The sequence below is a fragment of the Peromyscus eremicus genome, chromosome 9 (genome assembly GCF_949786415.1).
Source record: "Peromyscus eremicus chromosome 9, PerEre_H2_v1, whole genome shotgun sequence".
NCBI lineage: Eukaryota > Metazoa > Chordata > Mammalia > Rodentia > Cricetidae > Peromyscus > Peromyscus eremicus.
The window spans coordinates 62,620,835-62,638,672 of NC_081425.1; the positions used below are offsets into that span (position 1 = coordinate 62,620,835).

Genomic DNA, 17,838 nt, shown 5'->3' on the forward strand with positions numbered 1-17,838 from the left:
GAAGCAGTGGCAGGACTTCTCTCTGTATTGTCTGTAATGGAAAACCAGATGTGTAAATGCACTTTAATGGGAGAGCTGAGCTTAAAGGAAGTTGTAGGGGAAGACAATTGTACTCAGTCTTCAGCAGTATAAATGCCCTGGTAGAGGAACAGATAATTCTGATTTTTTCCGTAAACATACCTACTTTGTCTCTTGCTGTGATAAATGCTATGATTTTATAATTCATGCAAATTTGTTTTAGAAATTTGAAATTCACCCTAATATAGAGGGAAAAATAAGACCTTAAATAGAATTTCCATATGACCTTTTTTTTTTTTTGCAAAAACATTTCCATAAAGTCAGTTTTCCGTGATTAGAGTGTAAAAAAAAAAAAAAAAAAATGTTAGAAGAAGACAAACTTGAACTTGATTCTAGAGCATGATTGTTCCACTAAATCTATTCTTTCAGAAACTTCTTATTCACTCAGCTTCACCATCTGTTAGAAGTGGTTGTTTAGATCCTGACCTGTCAGGGGAGAGTCTGTGAGGCTGGCTGTTCCAGTTACAGCCTGAGCTGAGGGTGCCACTGCCACTAGAGAGGTTGTCACAGGGACACCATGGCTGAGGGTGGACAGTGGCCCTCCCGTGTCTGGTTATTTGGTACCTCATTCCCATATTCCACACCTAAAAGGATTTCTCTCGAGAATTTTGTGTATTGGGACGAGGGATTGCTGCTGCTCCATTTATGATGTAAATGTGTTTCTATGATTGGGAAAAATGGATGCGTGGAACTGACAGCATTGATTTTTACGGAGATAAACATCTGTCTTTCAGAGGATCATAAAACAGGAGTTGGAGCTGTCATTTGGGCAGAAGGGAAATCTGTAAGTATGAAAAGAATTATTTAAATATTTAACCTGGATTGTGTTTAGTCAGTCTTAAAGGTGCCTCATTTTGTTGCCCAGACTGACTCAATCTATCATTCCCTCCATCCTCTGAGTGGTAACCACTACAGCTCATGCTGTTTAACCTGCTGAGGTGTTGGATTGTATTGACTGATTGATATTAATGTTTTACTATTAATGCATTTTATTAAGTTGTATAAACATCTGCCCTTCCCTCAACAATTTTCAAGGTTCATCCATTAGCAAACATTTATTGAACACCTTCTGTGAGTTAGTTGGATACTGCCACAGTGAGCCCTAGACAATTCATTTTATTGCTTTTTTTTTCTTTTTTAAAGAGAGGAAGTGGTTTATTCAGCTTCACTTTCAGGTCACACTCCATCATTGAGAGCAGTCAGGGCAAGGACTCCAGGTGAGACGGCAGTAGACACCGCGGAGGAATGGCGCTTACTCCTAGCTTTCTGTCTCAGGCTCATCGAGCTTTCCTACATAGCCCAGCATCACCTGCCTAAGGATGCACTGTGCGCAGCGGGCTGTAGCCTGCTCCATCAATTAGCAGTCAAGAAAATGTCCCACAGACATGCCCTAGACCAGTGTGATAGAGGCAGTTCTTCAGGTGAGGTTCTCATTCCAGGTGACTCTAGTTTTGCTGTTGACTATAAACCTAACCAGTACACCAGGCTTCTCTTTAGACACTGAACTCTACCAACCACTGCTGCTTTGCCATCTCCTAAGCTGTAAACTTACTCACTTTCCCAGGCATCGTGTTCTTATCCTTTGCTCTTTCTCACGGATGAGAGCAGTGAGCAGTAACCGTACACAGCTTGAATGCCATCCGGAGTCTTGAAATAACCTCCATCAAACCCATTATGTGTCATGTCTTTACATTCAGCATCAGTCAAGTTCTCAGGAAATGGGAAGAAAGCAGCCGGACTGTTTTTCTATGATATCACATGTCAGCACATGGCCCAGCTCCTGATAGAGTCCTTGATCCACAGGAAGCCTGTGAGCCAGGCCTTCACTCCTTGTTTATTTGTTTGTTTGTTTTTGGGGTTTTTAGCACTTTTGTTTTTCAGAGCACTTCTGTCTTCCGAGGTCCCACCCGAATACCCTGTCATGCTCTGCTTACAGTAGTCAAGGAGTTTTCTAGCCTATAAACTTTCCCACTTCCTCCAACAGACCAACTTTAAAGGCCTAAGAACTACATAGTTGGGTTTGTTACAGCAGTGGACCCAATTCTCAGTTCCAGGCCTCTAAATTACACTTTTCTTTAGGAGGGGGCATGTAAGTCACAGCACACACATGGATAGAATGAACTTTCGATAGTCATTTCTCTCCTTCCACCACGTGGGTCTCGGGATGACAGCAGGAGCTTTGCTGGCTGAGCCAGCTCACCAGCCCAACAATGGGGACTTAAATACCACATTCTCTGCTTGCATGGCCTCGTAGGGAGTGAGGGAGACAAAGAAGTCCAAAAGACCCTGGTATGTAAGTGTAATGACTGATATTGCTAGCTCACAGAGGAGGACCTGTACTCTACCTCCAGAAATGTGGGAGATACTCCTGCAATTTTGGAGTGCTGTTAGTCTTGAAGAATGAGTGAGAGGTCATCAGAGGAAGTCAGGCAGATCAGGAGGAAAATGTGCAGAGGCAGGCAGAGAGAGATGATGGCAAAATAGATGTGACTTGGCATACTAGGTGCCAAAATCCTGTGTAAAGTGAGTGTAGCATTATGCTGGACCATGGGGAACACTGTAGACCTGTGAAGAATGTGGGCTGTATTCTTCAGGATATCCTTCAGGAATGTGCATGCTCCCATAACACTAACCAGTAGAAATTAAAGCCATCCATATAAGTAACTTGAAACTTTCTAGGAGCTGTGTTTAAAAAGTGAAATAGGTAAGTAAAGATAAATGATGAAGGAAAGAATTGGAATCAACCTAAGTGTCCATCTGCCAATTAATAGATAAACAAATGTACACATGCACAATGGGGTGCTGTTGATGTATGGAAAGAATGAATCCTGTCATCTGCAACAATGTGGACGGACCTAGAGATTGTTAGGTTAAGTGAAATAAGGCTGGCACAGAAAAGAAGTTTGTTCTCACTCATGTGTGTGATGTAAATGGCTAGTATAAGTTGAGGGTCCAGTGGTGGTTATCAGAAACTGGGAAGAGAAGTCAGCGGGTGGGGCACGTGAGGTAGATTGTGAGGACTAAATTACTGTTAGAGAGGAGTGCCAAGTTCTGGTGTGCCGTTACAGGGTGACTAGATGATAATCATGTAGTGTATATCCCAAGGAAAAAGGAGTTTGAATATTGTCATCATAAACAGTAGGTAATTAATAGATAGGTTTAATCTGACTTAAGCATCACATGTACCACATAGACAGTTGTGATATTTTCATGGATCAGTTGAAATAAGCAAAATATAATATATGTATTTAGTCAAAAATATCAAAACATTTCAACATATAAACAACATAAAATGAATAATGAAATAGTCTATATTTTAATATTAGTTCTCAAACTTCTGTGTACATTTTGTATTTGCAACATCCAGTTTAGACTAGCCATGTGTGCCTAGTGGCTATTGTATGGGACAGTACAGTCCAAGAATATTCTAAATGAGAAAAAAAACGATTTGCATTATGAAAAGAAGTTGGACAAGAGGGAAATAGAGATTAGGTAAACAAAAAGGGTGATGAGAACTCAGTTATATGGGTTAGGAGGAACCAGAATTAAGAAGCGTTTAATAACTACCACCCTGCACTCCCACTAGAATAGCTTCTGCCTAAAGTTCTCATAGCATTTGGTGTGATTCCTACATGACACATACCCCCAATTAGAGTTGTGGCCAGTCCCCAACCTGTCCCGGGTAAGACTCATGCAGGCAGCTGTTTGGGTAGCCACTGTGTTATGAGCCCCACACACCTGGCCTGTGGCTGGAACTCTGGTTGATGTGTAAGAGGCTGCTCAGCAAGCCATTCAGCATCTGTCTGCATCTGCACTGCCTTGTGGAGAATGATATCCCTTTACCTGGAGGATAGATAGTGTGTGAGGTTCACTTCGGGTGTGCGGCTAACTCTGCGACCTTGAGCAGTTAATCCTTCTTGACCTCAGTTATCGTGAGTGAAATAGGGACAGTAACATTACTCTCCAGGTAGTTTTAAGGTTAAGCGATGGAGGTAGTGCTGAGAATATTGTTCAGTTGTGGAATGCTGGCTCTGCATTTTTGAGGCCCCAAGTTTGATCTCCAGTGAGTACCTGCATGCATACATGTGCACATGCACAAGTTAAAAAAAAGAATGAGATCTGCATGATGATTGACATTTGGTAAATAGTCAAGACACACTTATTAGTGAAATACTTGACAGCTTTTGTTGGCTCAGATAATGATTCTTACTAAACTTTACAGTCAGTGATAGGTCTGTTGTTGGTACCACTTGCATACTTAGTGAGACCTGTAGCATATTCTAAATCATTGTAGACACTGTCGGTGAGCAATTGTCATCCCAGGAGTTGATACAGCATTGATATTAACACTAATATGCCCTTGCTCAAGAGAAATAAGAAAGAGGCACCCAGGTGAGTTCTATGATCGTGTGTACATATGACAGATGCTCAGAAACATAGAAGGTTAAAGGAAGGTATATTTTTTATTTTCCAACTCAATCACAATAGCACATTTTTAGCCCAACAACAGAAATGGTTCAAAATATTTTTATGTTTTCTGACTTACAGTGCAATACAGTGGGTAAAAAATTCTCCATTACTTAACAATACCTCTGTGTGCATAGCAATCTAATGTGTATCAAGGGGAGTTTGGAAATAAGGTACGAAACATGGCTTTTGATCCCTAGAATTTATGATTTGTTCGGAGAGAACTGTCTAGATCAAGTAAAATGATTTATAAGTTAAAGACAATGGTGTTAACTGCTAACATCAAAGACAACCTTGAGGTCACCTCTGAGGAAGGCAGCTATAAGATGAACTGATGCTATATTTCTATTTCAGTTTTTAAATTTTATTTGTGGTAGGGGATGTATGTGCGTCAAGACACACAGCCATTGTCTCCTTTCACCATTGATTCCAGGGATCAAACTCGGCTCACCAGGTTTGGGGCACACGCCTTTACCAGGTCAGCCATTTCTCCAGCTCAGATCTTGTAGTTCCCGATGGCTCCATTTGTTGTAGAAATGGAGTGAAGCTCTTTCCATGAAGTACGAGGGCAAAGCCTTTCCGAACTCTCAAACTCACACCGTGCTCCTGCTGACCCTTGCAGAGAAGCTGTGACGGAACTGGAGCTATGTACTTCGTAGGATGTGGTTACAATGCCTTTCCCGTGGGCTCTGAGTACGCTGACTTCCCCCACATGGACGACAAGCACAAGGACAGAGAGATACGCAAGTTCAGATACATCATACACGCCGAGCAGAATGCTTTGACGTTTAGGTATGAGATGCTTTTAGCTTTCTTTCCTTTAAGATACAGCAGAGGGTGGTTGGAACTATTTCCTTTTGTTGTCATCTGTTTTTCTTTTAAACTCTTAAGCAGTATTGTCAGAAATAGCATTGTGATAAAGCTTGGTTCTGCTCCGGGACTGGAGTCTATGGTCATGGACTTCCCAGCTCTTTCTGTTCTTCAGAAATTCTTTCTTCTTCCTCTCCCCAGTAGGAAACTATTGGAAGTTTGTCTTTGGGGACTTGCCCAGCTATTTCTTTTTGGATGTTAGTATCTCCTTTGTTCTAAATTTAGAGCCCATCTGTTACATTTATAAAATGCTGTCTTGATTAGGGTTACTATTGCTGTGATGAAACATCATGACCAAAATCAAGTTGGGGAGGAAAGGGTTTATTTGGCTTACACTTCTACATCACAATCTATCACTGAAAGAAGTCAGGACAGGAACCCAAACAGGGCAGTATCCTAGAGGCAGGAGCTGATGCAGAGGCCATGGAGGAGTGCTGCTTACTGGGTTGTTTCCCATGGCTTGCTCAGTCTGTTTTCTTATAGAACCCAGACCATCAGCCCAGGGGTAGCCCCACCCACAGTAGGCTGGGCCCTCCTCATTAGTTATTAATTAAGAAACTGCCTTACAGGTTTACCTACAGTCTAAACTTAGAGACACTTCTCAGCTGCTGCTCCCCCCTCTCCAGTGACTCCAGCTTATGTCAGGTTGACATAAAACTAGCCACACTCATACAGACTTTATTATGAACTAAGGGTTTTAAAGAGCCTCTGTGTGAGAGGACCAGGGCAGGCTATCTGCTTGAGACAGTGTTTTCTATATATGACAGGGAAGCTGCACCCAGGAAATCCCAATAATATTGTTGCCTAAATGAGACTCGAACAATGATACCACCAGCTGACACGTCACTGTGGATGGGGAAATTCTCACATGGCTTTATCCCCTAGAAGAGCAACAGGCAAGTGATAGCTGTGGAGAGAAGGAGAATGAGTCTTCTCCAGGGTGAGCCCTCCGATGGGCTAGCCAATCCTAAGAGCTCAGCCCCAAACACATATGCACAACATAAATGATCTCAGCAGGTTATATTTATAAACACACATGTGCACATGCACACACATACACACACACACACACACACACACACACACACACACACACACAGAGTTAAAGAATAAGAGACCAGGAATCTGAGGAGTGGGAGGGATTGGAGCGGCGAGGAGAATGAGGTAACTACTGAACTCGTATATGAAATTCTAGAAGAAACTTTGAAAGTGTTCTGTCAGAGATTACAGCTAGAGCTCCCTCCTTCTGAGGTTAGCATGTTTGCTAAACTTCTCAGCATCTACTGTTAACAGGGTGGGGCTAGAGTACTAAAGGCTGAGTTAGACTCCTGTCCTTACTAAGGCTCCTGTCCCGGGGGTGCTCCAGTGCATTAGTATTAGTATATGTGGTATTAGTTCTTTTTCTTGTCTGACAAGAAGTGTCTTTATAGAAAGGGTTGATTGTGGTCCCCAGCTCAAAGGCACGGCAACCAGAGCATGAGGAGGCTGCTCAGTAGTGTCTAGTCGGGAAGCAGGGTGGAAAGAAAGAGTGGGCCTTGGCGAGAAGCCTCGAGGCCCGGCGCCAGTGACAGGCCTTCTCCATGAGGATCCACCTCCCAGAAGTTCCCCACTTTCTGAAGACATGAGCTCAAACCACACATGCAGATAGCTTCTATCCTCCACATGTGCAGGACTCCGTGAGGCAGGCAGTGTTGTGGGCATCCAGCTGTCATGGACAAGAGGGGAGTTCTCTGGAAAAGCTGGCATCTGAGCTGAGCTGGAGAGGATGGCTGGGGTGATGGCTTTGAAGGGAAAACCACCCTAGCAGAGGAATTCTCATGTGCTCAGACACATTCGTATTCCAGTTAGAGTGTAGAGGGAGACAGGTGTGATGGCAGGTCCTTAGGTAGCAGATGGGGTGTCTGCACACAGCACCTGTGTCAGTCGCTGTCCACGGGGAGCAGGAACGAAACTCAGCAAGGCAGATCTAGAAGGTGCATGACTGAGGGCAGCTGGCTGAGCAGAGTTAGCGCCAGACCTGCAGCCACACGAGAGCCTCTCTAGTCTAGGCTACCACAGCATGCACCGAGAATATCCTCTGCTCGCCTTCCGCCGTCTGCTGTGCAGCTTTCCTTGTTTATTCTTCACAAAGGTTTGAGACATCATAGCCTAAACATTTTAAAAAGTTATGCTTGGGGAAGGCTAAGAGAACTGTAGCTCGAAACTCGGCATTAGTACTTATTCGTTAAGGGAGCGTCTATCAGTGTATATCCAGTAGAGTTCAGTCTTCCAGCGGCTGTGGTGGCTTAAGGGCTAATAGACAGTTACTCAGCTCTTGGGGAACTGAACCCTGTTCTCCAGTATCATGATGAAGTGCGTATGCAGAAAGGACCTCCCCGTGTGTGCACACTCATTTCTCCCTCCCCATCCTCTGCTCTCACTTCCTTTGTAATAGGATGTCAAACATACCGATGTCTTACCTTGCAATCAAAAAGTTTCAGTTCTAAGGATTGTCATATTTTTGCATATTTTGAACATTTGCCAATTTAGCAAGAATATGACTTGATCATTATTTGTAATACTACAAATTTTTTTTGTAAAACCTCAAATTTAAAGTTTAAGGATGTCCCTAAAGACTTACTTGCTCTTTCATAACAGCTTTTGTAATGTTTTATAATTTTTTATAGGTGTCAAGATATAAAGCCAGAAGAACGCAGTATGATTTTTGTGACAAAATGCCCTTGTGATGAATGTGTGCCTTTAATTAAAGGTGCAGGCATAAAGCAGATCTATGCTGGGGATGTAGATGTTGGAAAAAAGAAAGCAGACATCTCCTATATGAAGTTTGGGGAGCTTGAGGGTGTTCGCAAATTTACAGTAAGTACATGTGCTTTTCCTAAAGTGTATTCCTGTTTGGTAACCTGCTGAATATTGTGAATTAGTGATTCTCACCTTTTGAGGACTGTGAGTGAGTTCTCATCACTGAGTTTATTTTTATGTGTACAAGTTTACCAAGGATCCCTGCCCTGCGTATGTGTTTACAACTTTGCAGAGTTGTACATTGGCCTTCCAAGTCTTGATGACCTCTGGTGGCTCACCATCTCTCTGGGCTTGGATAGAGGTACAACTAATTTAAGTAATCACACCACACAAACACCGTACACACATTCTCATGTGCACATATCATACTTAATAGTTTTTAAAGGGGATAGAGATAGTTCATGGAAAACTCAGAATTTTTAACATACTTCTTTCTACTTAGGCTTTAAAAATGTGTTTTACTTTGGAATACTCTCAAGCATACAAAAAAGTTGTATGAATTCTGAAAAAAAATTTTCCCAGAGATTGTTGACATGATATCAAATTACCCTCTGTTTCCATAATGCGATGAGCATGATAGAGCCACAGAATCAAGAAATAAAGTGAGACCTTGCTGCTGAATCCAAGGATCCAACCAAAGTTCCCGCTTATCCAAGTGGTGCTCTGGTATAGCCATCTTGTCCAGGATCACAGAGTCCCCTGTGTGTCATCCAGGGGCTAATCCGGGCATCTAGAGCCCCATTAATAGTCTAGAATTTATAAACTTGGCTACAGTGAGTAGCCAAGTTTATAAAGAACTGTTTTAAAATTTCAGCCTTATGTTCCTGTTATATACAGTTTGAGCACAGGGAGCCAGAGCATACATGTACTGTATACACATGTATATGTTATTAAAGCAATGTGTGCTCACTATAGAAGACTAGGAACACTTCAAAATTTATATTATTCTATAACTTATAAATACCACTGTCAACATGTTAATGTATTTTCTGTGTTGTTAAAAGTTCCTAAAAAATTACATTTAGTAATCTAACATATTCAGCCTGAATACCTAGCTTATATAATTATTTCCTCTGTTGGATAACTACATTATCTCCATTTTTATAGTTATAAAAAGGCTTTATATAAATATTTTGAAATGAAAGTTTAGAGTTACTGATTTATACCATTTTGCTCAAATTGATAGATTTGGGTGGTTTGGTGTATTTAAAAACATGCCTTTTAAAAAAAATTTCTTATGTATATCCCACACAACTTTTAAAAATCCCTCCCTCCTCTGTGTGTGTGTGTGTGTGTGTGTGTGTGTGTGTGTGTGTTATACACATGCATGTATGTGTGAGCTCACTGATGAATGGTCATATCCAGGTCAGAGGTCAATGTCATCTTTCTCTATTACTCTCCATCTTGATTTTTGAGACAGGCTCTCTTACTGAATCTGGAGCTCACTATTTCAGCTAGACAGGCTGGCTAGTGAACCCCCAGGATCCACACATCTCTTCATCCCCAGTCCAGGGTTCCAGTCACCCACCACTATGCCTGGCATTTCTGTGGGTACTGGGGGTCTGAGCTCAGTTCCTCATGCTCATGTAGCCAGCTCTTTACCCGCTGAGCCGTCCCCTCCTCATCCTCTTGTCTCTAGGGCTAACCCAAGCCATCCTGTTTTAGCAGTGACAGAAGTCCGGGTCACACTTGTACTCTCTAGTGCTCAGGCCTTCTGTAGCTAGTGTAAAGTTCAGTAGGAGGCTGGGGAGGTGGCTCTGGGGGAAAGAGTGCCTGCTGTGCGGACCTGAGGACCTGGGTTTGGATCTCTGGGGTTAACATAAACACGGGCATAACCACAGAGCGGGGAAGGAAGACACACAGACAGGAGGAAATTTGCTAAGGATTGCTGGCTACCAGCCTGGCTGAAAACCAGCTTCAGGTTCAGTGAGACGCTCTCTCTCAAGGGAATGAGGTGAAGAGCAATAGAAGAGGATGCTTGACATCTCTGCTGACCAGTACGTAGGCACTCACACATACACATCTGAATAGCACATACACACACACCAACAACAACAACAAACAACGCAGATATCTACTCTCAGAAAAATTCCTGCAGCAACCATGGCACCTTCATGGAGCTCAGTACCAAGGCCAAGATGGCCATTGTGGATCTGGGCACCTAGAAGTCTCCCTCAGACCAAGTCAAGAAAGCCAAGAAGGTGGCCATTAGTGCAGGATATTGCCACATTGACTGAATATGCTTATTATAACAAGGATGAAGTGGGAGACGCCATCCAAGATAAGATCAGAGAGAAAGTTGGGAGTGAGAGGACTTCTTCATCATCAGCAAGTTGTGGTCTACCTGCTTTGAGAGAACACTGCTGAACAAAGCCTTTCAGACGACATTCTGGAACTGGACTATCTGGACCTCTGTCTTATTCACTGGCCACAGGGACTTCAACCCAGAAAGGAGTTGTTCCCCTAAAATGATAAAGTCAATGTTCTCACCAGTAAAATAACCTTTTTGGATACATGGGAGGTCAGGGAAGAATGGTGAATGCAGAGTTAGTAAAAGCCCTGGGTGTCTCCAACTTCAAATACTTCCAGATTAAAAGGCTCCTGAATAAGCCTGGACTTAAACATAAGCCAGTGACCAACTAGGCTGCTTGCTACCTGTACCTCAACCTGGACAGGCTGACCTAGTCCTGCCACTCCAAGGGCATCAGCATCATAGCCTGTATATAGCCCCCTGGGCTCTCTAGACAGGTCTTGGGCCAAGCCAGAGGACCATTAAGTACTAGAGGACCCCAAGAATAAAGAGACTACAAAGCACAAGAAAAAGCTCAGCCCAGCTTCTGATTTGGTTCCATATCCAAAGGAATGTGGTAGTGATCCCCAAGTCTGTGTCAGCAGCACACATCCATGAGAACTTTGACTTCCAGGTGAGTGAGGAGGAGATGGCCACCACCTTCAGCTTCACCAGGAACTGGAGGCCTGCCTGCCTGCTGCCTAAGATGACGGTGATTATAAAAGAGTATCCGTACAACCCAGAGTACTGACGCCAAATCATCTGATGAGACTGCCCGGTGGATTCCCTCTTTGCTAACATGCACCTCACTCCTCTCAAGCCCTTTTAGCCAACCTTGGCTGACATCATGCTGTGGCAGCCTTGATGGAGGACAAAAATCTAAGTAATGCTGCATTCAAATTCTCATACTGAACCGTGGGAAGACTGTTGCAGGGAAATGTGACTCAGAAACATTTCTTGCACTAATATGATCTAACTACATGTTTGTCAAACACCAGGAACTCTGATAACACTGGTGGTATAAAGATTAAAAATAATAAAACTAACAATAGTAACAAACATTAAAAACAAAAGAAACACCATAGAAGGTCCTGGAGATAGGCTGAGTTGCTCATCATGGACATGCAGATTCTAATTCTGTCCCTGTGACCTGGGGCAATTACTACACTTCTCTAGTCTTTTGTTTATCACCTACAGAAGGAGTGTAAAGGATTGTTAGAGTCCAGGGTCATTCAAGGTCAATGCCTTATTAGGCATGTAGACATAGACACGTTAACTCCATTTCTTGTACTTTTAAAAGCTATTATAGTAATAGAAAGCAAGGTATTGATATGCCACTTATTAACTCATTTTAAACATATAAATAAAATATTTGTACCTCCACAGTGGCAGTTGAACCCATCTGAAGCTTACAGTCTTGATCCAAATGAGCCTGAAAGGAGAGAAAGTAAGTATTTCTAAGTGTTCTGTTGAGGCTGTGGTGCTGAGGAGTGAGCGAGTTTCTAGGATCAGGTGATGGAGCCATGTGTGGGTAGATTCAGGATATTCTCTTCTATAGATTAGGTGCCTTCGTTCAGTTTGTTCATAAACGTGTTCCGTATGTGAGGAGCTTGCTTCTTGCTGACTACTCCAGTAAATGTAGGACTAGAAAATTGAAGGTGCAAATTGCCTTTGTTTGAAACAGTAACAACCCTCTTCTACACCAGTGCAAAAGCTTCTTGGGAGTGAGAGGGAGTGCAGATGCGTGAGGGCTAGTGATGAGGGGTGTCTGTGTTCTTCTAGAATAAAACCACAGTGGCCCAGGATGCTCAGAGAATAGAAGGATTCTGTTTATTTCAATAACTTAATTAAGCAAAAATTACCACAAGTGAGTCACTAGTCTTCACATTTAATATTTACATATTAATAAAAACCATATTGAATGTAATATATCTTTGAGAATTCTTACAATTCCATAAGTGCATGATTTTGAACATGATGCTTTGCAGTTTTATTTTAAAATAGTAGCTCGGTTGTGACTGTCTGGGTTCTAAGTAAATGGAGACTCCTCTATATTTTCTTAAGATCAGTAATGATTTGATTATCTTGAAAAATCCAGAAATACAAAGGTCTCTAGGAAAACATGAATGTCTTTTTTATTATTTACAATCTGGAAAAATACATAACTACCGCATTTCTTGTTTAAGATTTTATTAAGAATTCAGATCAAAGATGTGACACTGAACAAAGGTGTTTGAGGGGCAGTGAAAGTGCTGCTGTGCTTAGGGAGGGAATGTAGAGTGCCAGCGGTAGAAAGACACACGCCTTTGTCTGGTAAAATTAAGAGCATCTGTCCATCAAAAGATCCCACTAAGAGGGTGCAGAGGCAAGCCACGGAACAGAAGACATGTGCCACTTAAAATCAGCTAAGGCCCGTGTCCAGGATTTCCCACAGCTGCATCTCAGGAGGAGGAAGACATGCCTGCTGGTGACATCGCGTGAGGACAAGGAAGGCTGCTGGTTGTCAGGCAGTGTTCTTAACCACCCAGGCAACTGTTTGCTTCTTGTGACAGTCATTAAGCTCAGCTTATGTTTTGTTGCATTTTTTTTGTTTTGTTTTGTTTTGTTGCATTTTTAAACAAGAATTTTATACCAATAAATAACATTCTTACCTCCTTTTCAATTATGGAACAGCTTCATAGTGTATAATTTACTTACCATGAATTCACTCCTTTAAAGAACAGAACTACATGGCCTTTGTACGTTCAGAGCTGTGTATCCATCACCACAGTGTAACCTCAGAGCGTTTCATTACTGTACAAAGAAACATGATACTTGTTATAGTCGCCCTGTCCTTCCCACCCCAGCCTAGTCAATGCTAGGAGCTTTGTGCATTTGTCTCCGCTGGCCGTTTTATATACATGGACTCATACAGTATGTGGTTCCCTTTTCAACTTCAAATCTGTGAAGAAACAGGCAGGAGAATCAGAGAAATAAAAGCCAGACTTCAGCTCTGTTGCCACACGGAAGCTTGACTCCAGGTCATATCCTTTTGACTAGCTGTCGAAATGGGAAGGAGACATACCGCTTCATGCAATCTCAGTGACTGACCGGAGCACACACAGAAGGGAGGTGGGACTGTGAAGGCCTGTCCCAAGTATCCTACGCTGTAGAAACAGAGCTAAGTAAAGTACTTTTTAAAAATAGATACTAGACTTTGAAGACAATAAAGGAGATGTTCAGGGACCCATATTCCCCTCAAGAACTGGAGGTAAGAGGAACGTGTTGCTAGAATCTGAGTAGCAAAGTAAGCAAACAGTAAAGTCAGAGGTGATCCAGCACAGCCGTGGAAGCTACTGTGCAAGGCAGTGGGGATCTGCTGAGAGTGGGCACTGAGCCTGAGGCTGCTCTCAGGTGCTCCTGGAGGTCCCCCAACAGAAGCAAATGCAGTCTTTAAGAGGAAGCAGCATCAGCTGGACTCACAGGGCATGAGAGTTGACATAACTGTCAGGCCAGCAGGCGTGAAGGAGAGTGGGCTCCATGCATGGGGTGGATGGTAGCAGTCAGCTCACAGTTAGACCTGGGGACTTGTGCTGGAACCATCAGACAGGGTAAAATATAAGTGAACGAGCCCATTGAAAAGTGATGCTACATGTGCTGACATGCATCTAATCCCTGCTCCAGGGAAACTGAGGCAGGAAGATTGTGATTTGGGGGGCAGCATGGGCAAAATGTGAACAAAGTATTAGGAAAAGGGTAAGGAATCTTGAAAATGAAAATAGTTGTTAGCCAGTAGGTGAGGTAAGCTGCTGTTGTATAATGGGCACACCAATGGCATTGGAGGGATACAGCTTAACGATAGACTACCTAATGCATACTGCTGGCGAGTGGGTTGTTCGTGTAGAACATGATGACGAGCTCTTACCTCACTAATATTCAAGACTAAATTCCAAGAATTAAAGAGTAGAGGAAAAGATAATTTAAAAAGGTGGATTTTTTGGTTAAAAAAAATATTAAATGTTTTTATGACCTAGAGTTGTAAATATATCACATATAAATCCTGTTTAGGACACAGATGAATGCTAATTATAAAAGAAAGTAATTGAGAAATTAGGATACATTCCTAGCAAGGACTTCACAGCAGCAGAAACAAATGTCTGGTAATCTGTGAGCAGACTCAGGCATTTTCCGAGAACACTACCAAGGGCACCAAGGGCCGAGGGAGCAAGAGATGGGCGTTCAGAGTTCCCGTGTGTGGTGGGCAGGACTGGAACTTTAAGATACATGTCTAGATTAGAGATTATCTATAACAGCTCACGTGGCACGTCCCATGGCCCAGCAAGTCAGCTTGCAAGTATAAGCCCTGGAGGAACTTGTGTCGAGTGTAGGTGACAGACAGTTCAATGTAATTCTGATCTTCAGAACAGATGCTGGAAATGACATGAAAGTTTCTCTTAAGAGATTAGATTTTTAAAGAAATATGTAGTATGTTCTATTCACACAGTAGGGACCTACTAGGAAGTGAAATAAATGGTCCATGGCTACATTCTTCAATATGGATGAATTAGAAACATAGTGTTGAATGAAGACAGTAAATTGCTGAGAACAACCTGTGGAGTATCCGAGAGGAAGCCAATGTCTAAGAACCAGTGAACTAATAAACGGTTTCTCTGAGTGGGCTGAAGTAGGGGGATGAGATGGGGCAGCACGTGGGAATTAGTGGTGACATAGTTGTTTTGGACAGCATGTTTTACTGTCCCCATACAAAGTTGCTGCCGATTTGAGCAAGAAAATTCTTTGGGGGATAGTTGATTCTTAAATGTTTGTTTTATTATCCAGCTAAATTGTAAATATATTTGGAGTGTTTCAAATATAGCGCAAGAAGTCAGGGGCAGGGCTTCCAGCTCCCCTTGGGAAGACAGTTGTGGCAGTTTTTATCAAGAAGCTGGAAGTGGGGGGGGGGGGGCGGGTACTTGCAGGTGGTGAGTATATTCACTGGTGGATTCACGGGTGTGTAACTATGCCAAATAAATTGGATTTTCCACTCTCAATATATTTTAAGCACATGTACATTATGGTGCCAGTAAAACTGTAGAGACCCAAAGCCAGGAAGAGCTTGAAGCCAGTCCTTCTCCTGGCATGCCCCTTCCAAAGGCCAGCTTCCCATGCTGGGGGCCTGGGAATGTGAGTCTATGTCTCTTCCAGATGAATAATGACTCCTGTGTACTCCTCATGCAAGAAAGCTATGTGAGTTATCTGCTCTCCATTGCTGAGTGAATCCAGTTTTTCAAGCGTTATCAGATACTGTATTATCTGAGTTGTTTGGAATTAGTATAGGCTGAATGCATTTTAGAGTGTGTGATATTGAGATGGGTGAGAAGTTGAAGGTCAAGATAAATACCTGTTCCTTTGCCATAAGCATGATCTGTCGTCTTCCCAGCCTCATGGCTGGAACAAGTCCCCGTGGGTTCTATGTGTACTTCCTGACATGAAGTTATTCTTGCATGCTAGACGGTGTATTGAGGCGCAGGTCCACAAAGGAAGAACAGCGCAGCAGCAAGAGGCCACGTCTGGAAACCCGCTCTGCAGGCCGGGCTACACTGCAGTAACCTGTGTGCTTTCTTACCGTACCTCTCAAATTCAGCCTGTGGGTTTGTGAATGACTGAAAAGCTTTTACGGGGCTGAATTCTAGTTAGCCTATGAGTGATCTTACCAAGGACCTTTTTATTTTAGACGTGTTTCTTAGCACGTAGTGTGTTCTTTCATTACATTAAATGGTGTATCAATAGTTTGAGACCAATATAAGACCAACGGGACCTATTGCTGTTTATCCAAACTCTGTGCAGCCAGTCTCAAAAGGGCTCATTCACAGGAGGGGATCTTCTTTTGACAAATAGTAATTCCTTTGGATTGCAAGGATACTAATCAGTAAACTGCTCCAGGGAATAAAATGACATGGTCATCTTTTAAGACTCCATGTATAGCTAACCAAAAGGCTGCATTGTACTAAGTCCTGCTAGCCAGAGCTTGCTGAAATCAGATCGGCTCGAAGTTGCTGTGCCCATTCTTCATTTGAAGTGTGTTTTATGAGTGGCCTGGACATTTAGATCAGCGGAGCAGTGCTGTGGGAGCATGTGCCAGGTCCTGAGCTTCCTCCTGAGCACCACAAACAAATAAAATGTCAACCTCACCTAAATGTGTTGTTGTTGTTGTTGTTGATGATGATGATGATGATAAAGTTGTTGTAGGGTCTTGCTCTGTAGCCCAGTCTCACCTCAAAAATCACCATGTATTCCAGACTGGTCTTGAGCTCATGGCTGGTCTTCCTGCCTCATTCAGTCTCCTGCATGCTGGGTTCAGAGGCATGCACCGCCACGCCCATCCTCTCCTAATATCTTTGCTGTGAAGGTTCACAGTAGCTTGTTGGACCACAGTGCAGTTATGTCACTGATTTGGGTAGCAACTGGAAGAGAATACAGCTCTCAGGCAGTTCTGCTGTTTGAAGTCACTGACTCCTGAGGTCACTAATGGTGAGCCTCAAATTAGATTGCGGTTTGGGACTGGGAAGATAACTGAGTCAGTAAAGTGCTTGCCTTTCAAGCATGAGGACCTGAGTTCAACCCTCTGCAGAACAAAAACAAACAGCCTAGGCACAGTAGAAAACACCTGTCCTGTAACCACAGCATTTTAGAGGCATCTCAGGCTTGCTGACTGGCCAACCTAGCCTACTTGTGAGTTCTAGACCAATGCATTCTGTCTCAAAAAATCGGGTGGATAGCCCCTGAGGAACAACGGCTCAAGTTTCTCCATGTGAGCACTCAACACATACCCCTACACATACACACAGACTTCGATCATGATGTGAATGGGGAAGAACCATTTGCATGTGGAACATTGAGACTATTTAGAATTCTTCCTCTGTATACCACCTCCTACATAACTCTCCATCCATGTAACTAACAACAGTGTCCTATGGCTTTGACTGTGGAAGAGAAGGCCTTTTAACATTTGCAAACCTCAGAAATACTCAGTCTTAAAAATAAACATAGCCAGAGGCTGAGGAGATGGCTCAGAGATTAACAGCATTTGTTTCTTTTAAAGAGGTTTCAGGTTCAGTTCCCAGCACCCACATGGTGGTTCTAGGAGACCCGATGCCCTCTTCTGACCTCCTCACATACACACATGCAGGCAAAACACATGAATAAATCTAATCAAGATTTTAAAAGATAAACAGATCCATCCTTAATTATGCCTTGTGAGTTCTCTCTTTTTATTTGCTGAGAAACTTCTAGAAAATGAGTCCACAGATGAAAGTACCTTGTGGGGGGTGCTGACCCTTGGATGGGAGGGTGCC

The 17,838-nt window shown here is 42.9% G+C and overlaps 1 protein-coding gene and 1 pseudogene across 2 annotated transcripts in view; both read left to right on the forward strand.

Annotated features, from left to right (window-relative positions):
* The window catches only part of Cdadc1 (cytidine and dCMP deaminase domain containing 1), a 32,429-nt gene extending 15,755 nt beyond the window's left edge, over positions 1-16,674 (forward strand). The window contains exons 6-10 of one of the 2 annotated variants that reach the window (XM_059273542.1): positions 813-862; positions 5,168-5,337; positions 8,082-8,271; positions 11,891-11,951; positions 15,995-16,674. In XM_059273542.1, coding sequence (XP_059129525.1) covers positions 813-862; positions 5,168-5,337; positions 8,082-8,271; positions 11,891-11,951; positions 15,995-16,092 — 569 coding nt within the window. In that variant the 3' untranslated portion in view covers positions 16,093-16,674. Of the gene's footprint in view, positions 1-812; positions 863-5,167; positions 5,338-8,081; positions 8,272-11,890; positions 11,952-12,847; positions 13,167-15,994 lie in introns of those variants that run through there. The other variant, XM_059273543.1, reaches the window with a different exon arrangement.
* On the forward strand, positions 8,782-11,880 carry LOC131919795 (aldose reductase-related protein 2-like; annotated as a pseudogene).
* Positions 16,675-17,838: the final 1,164 nt, after the last annotated feature.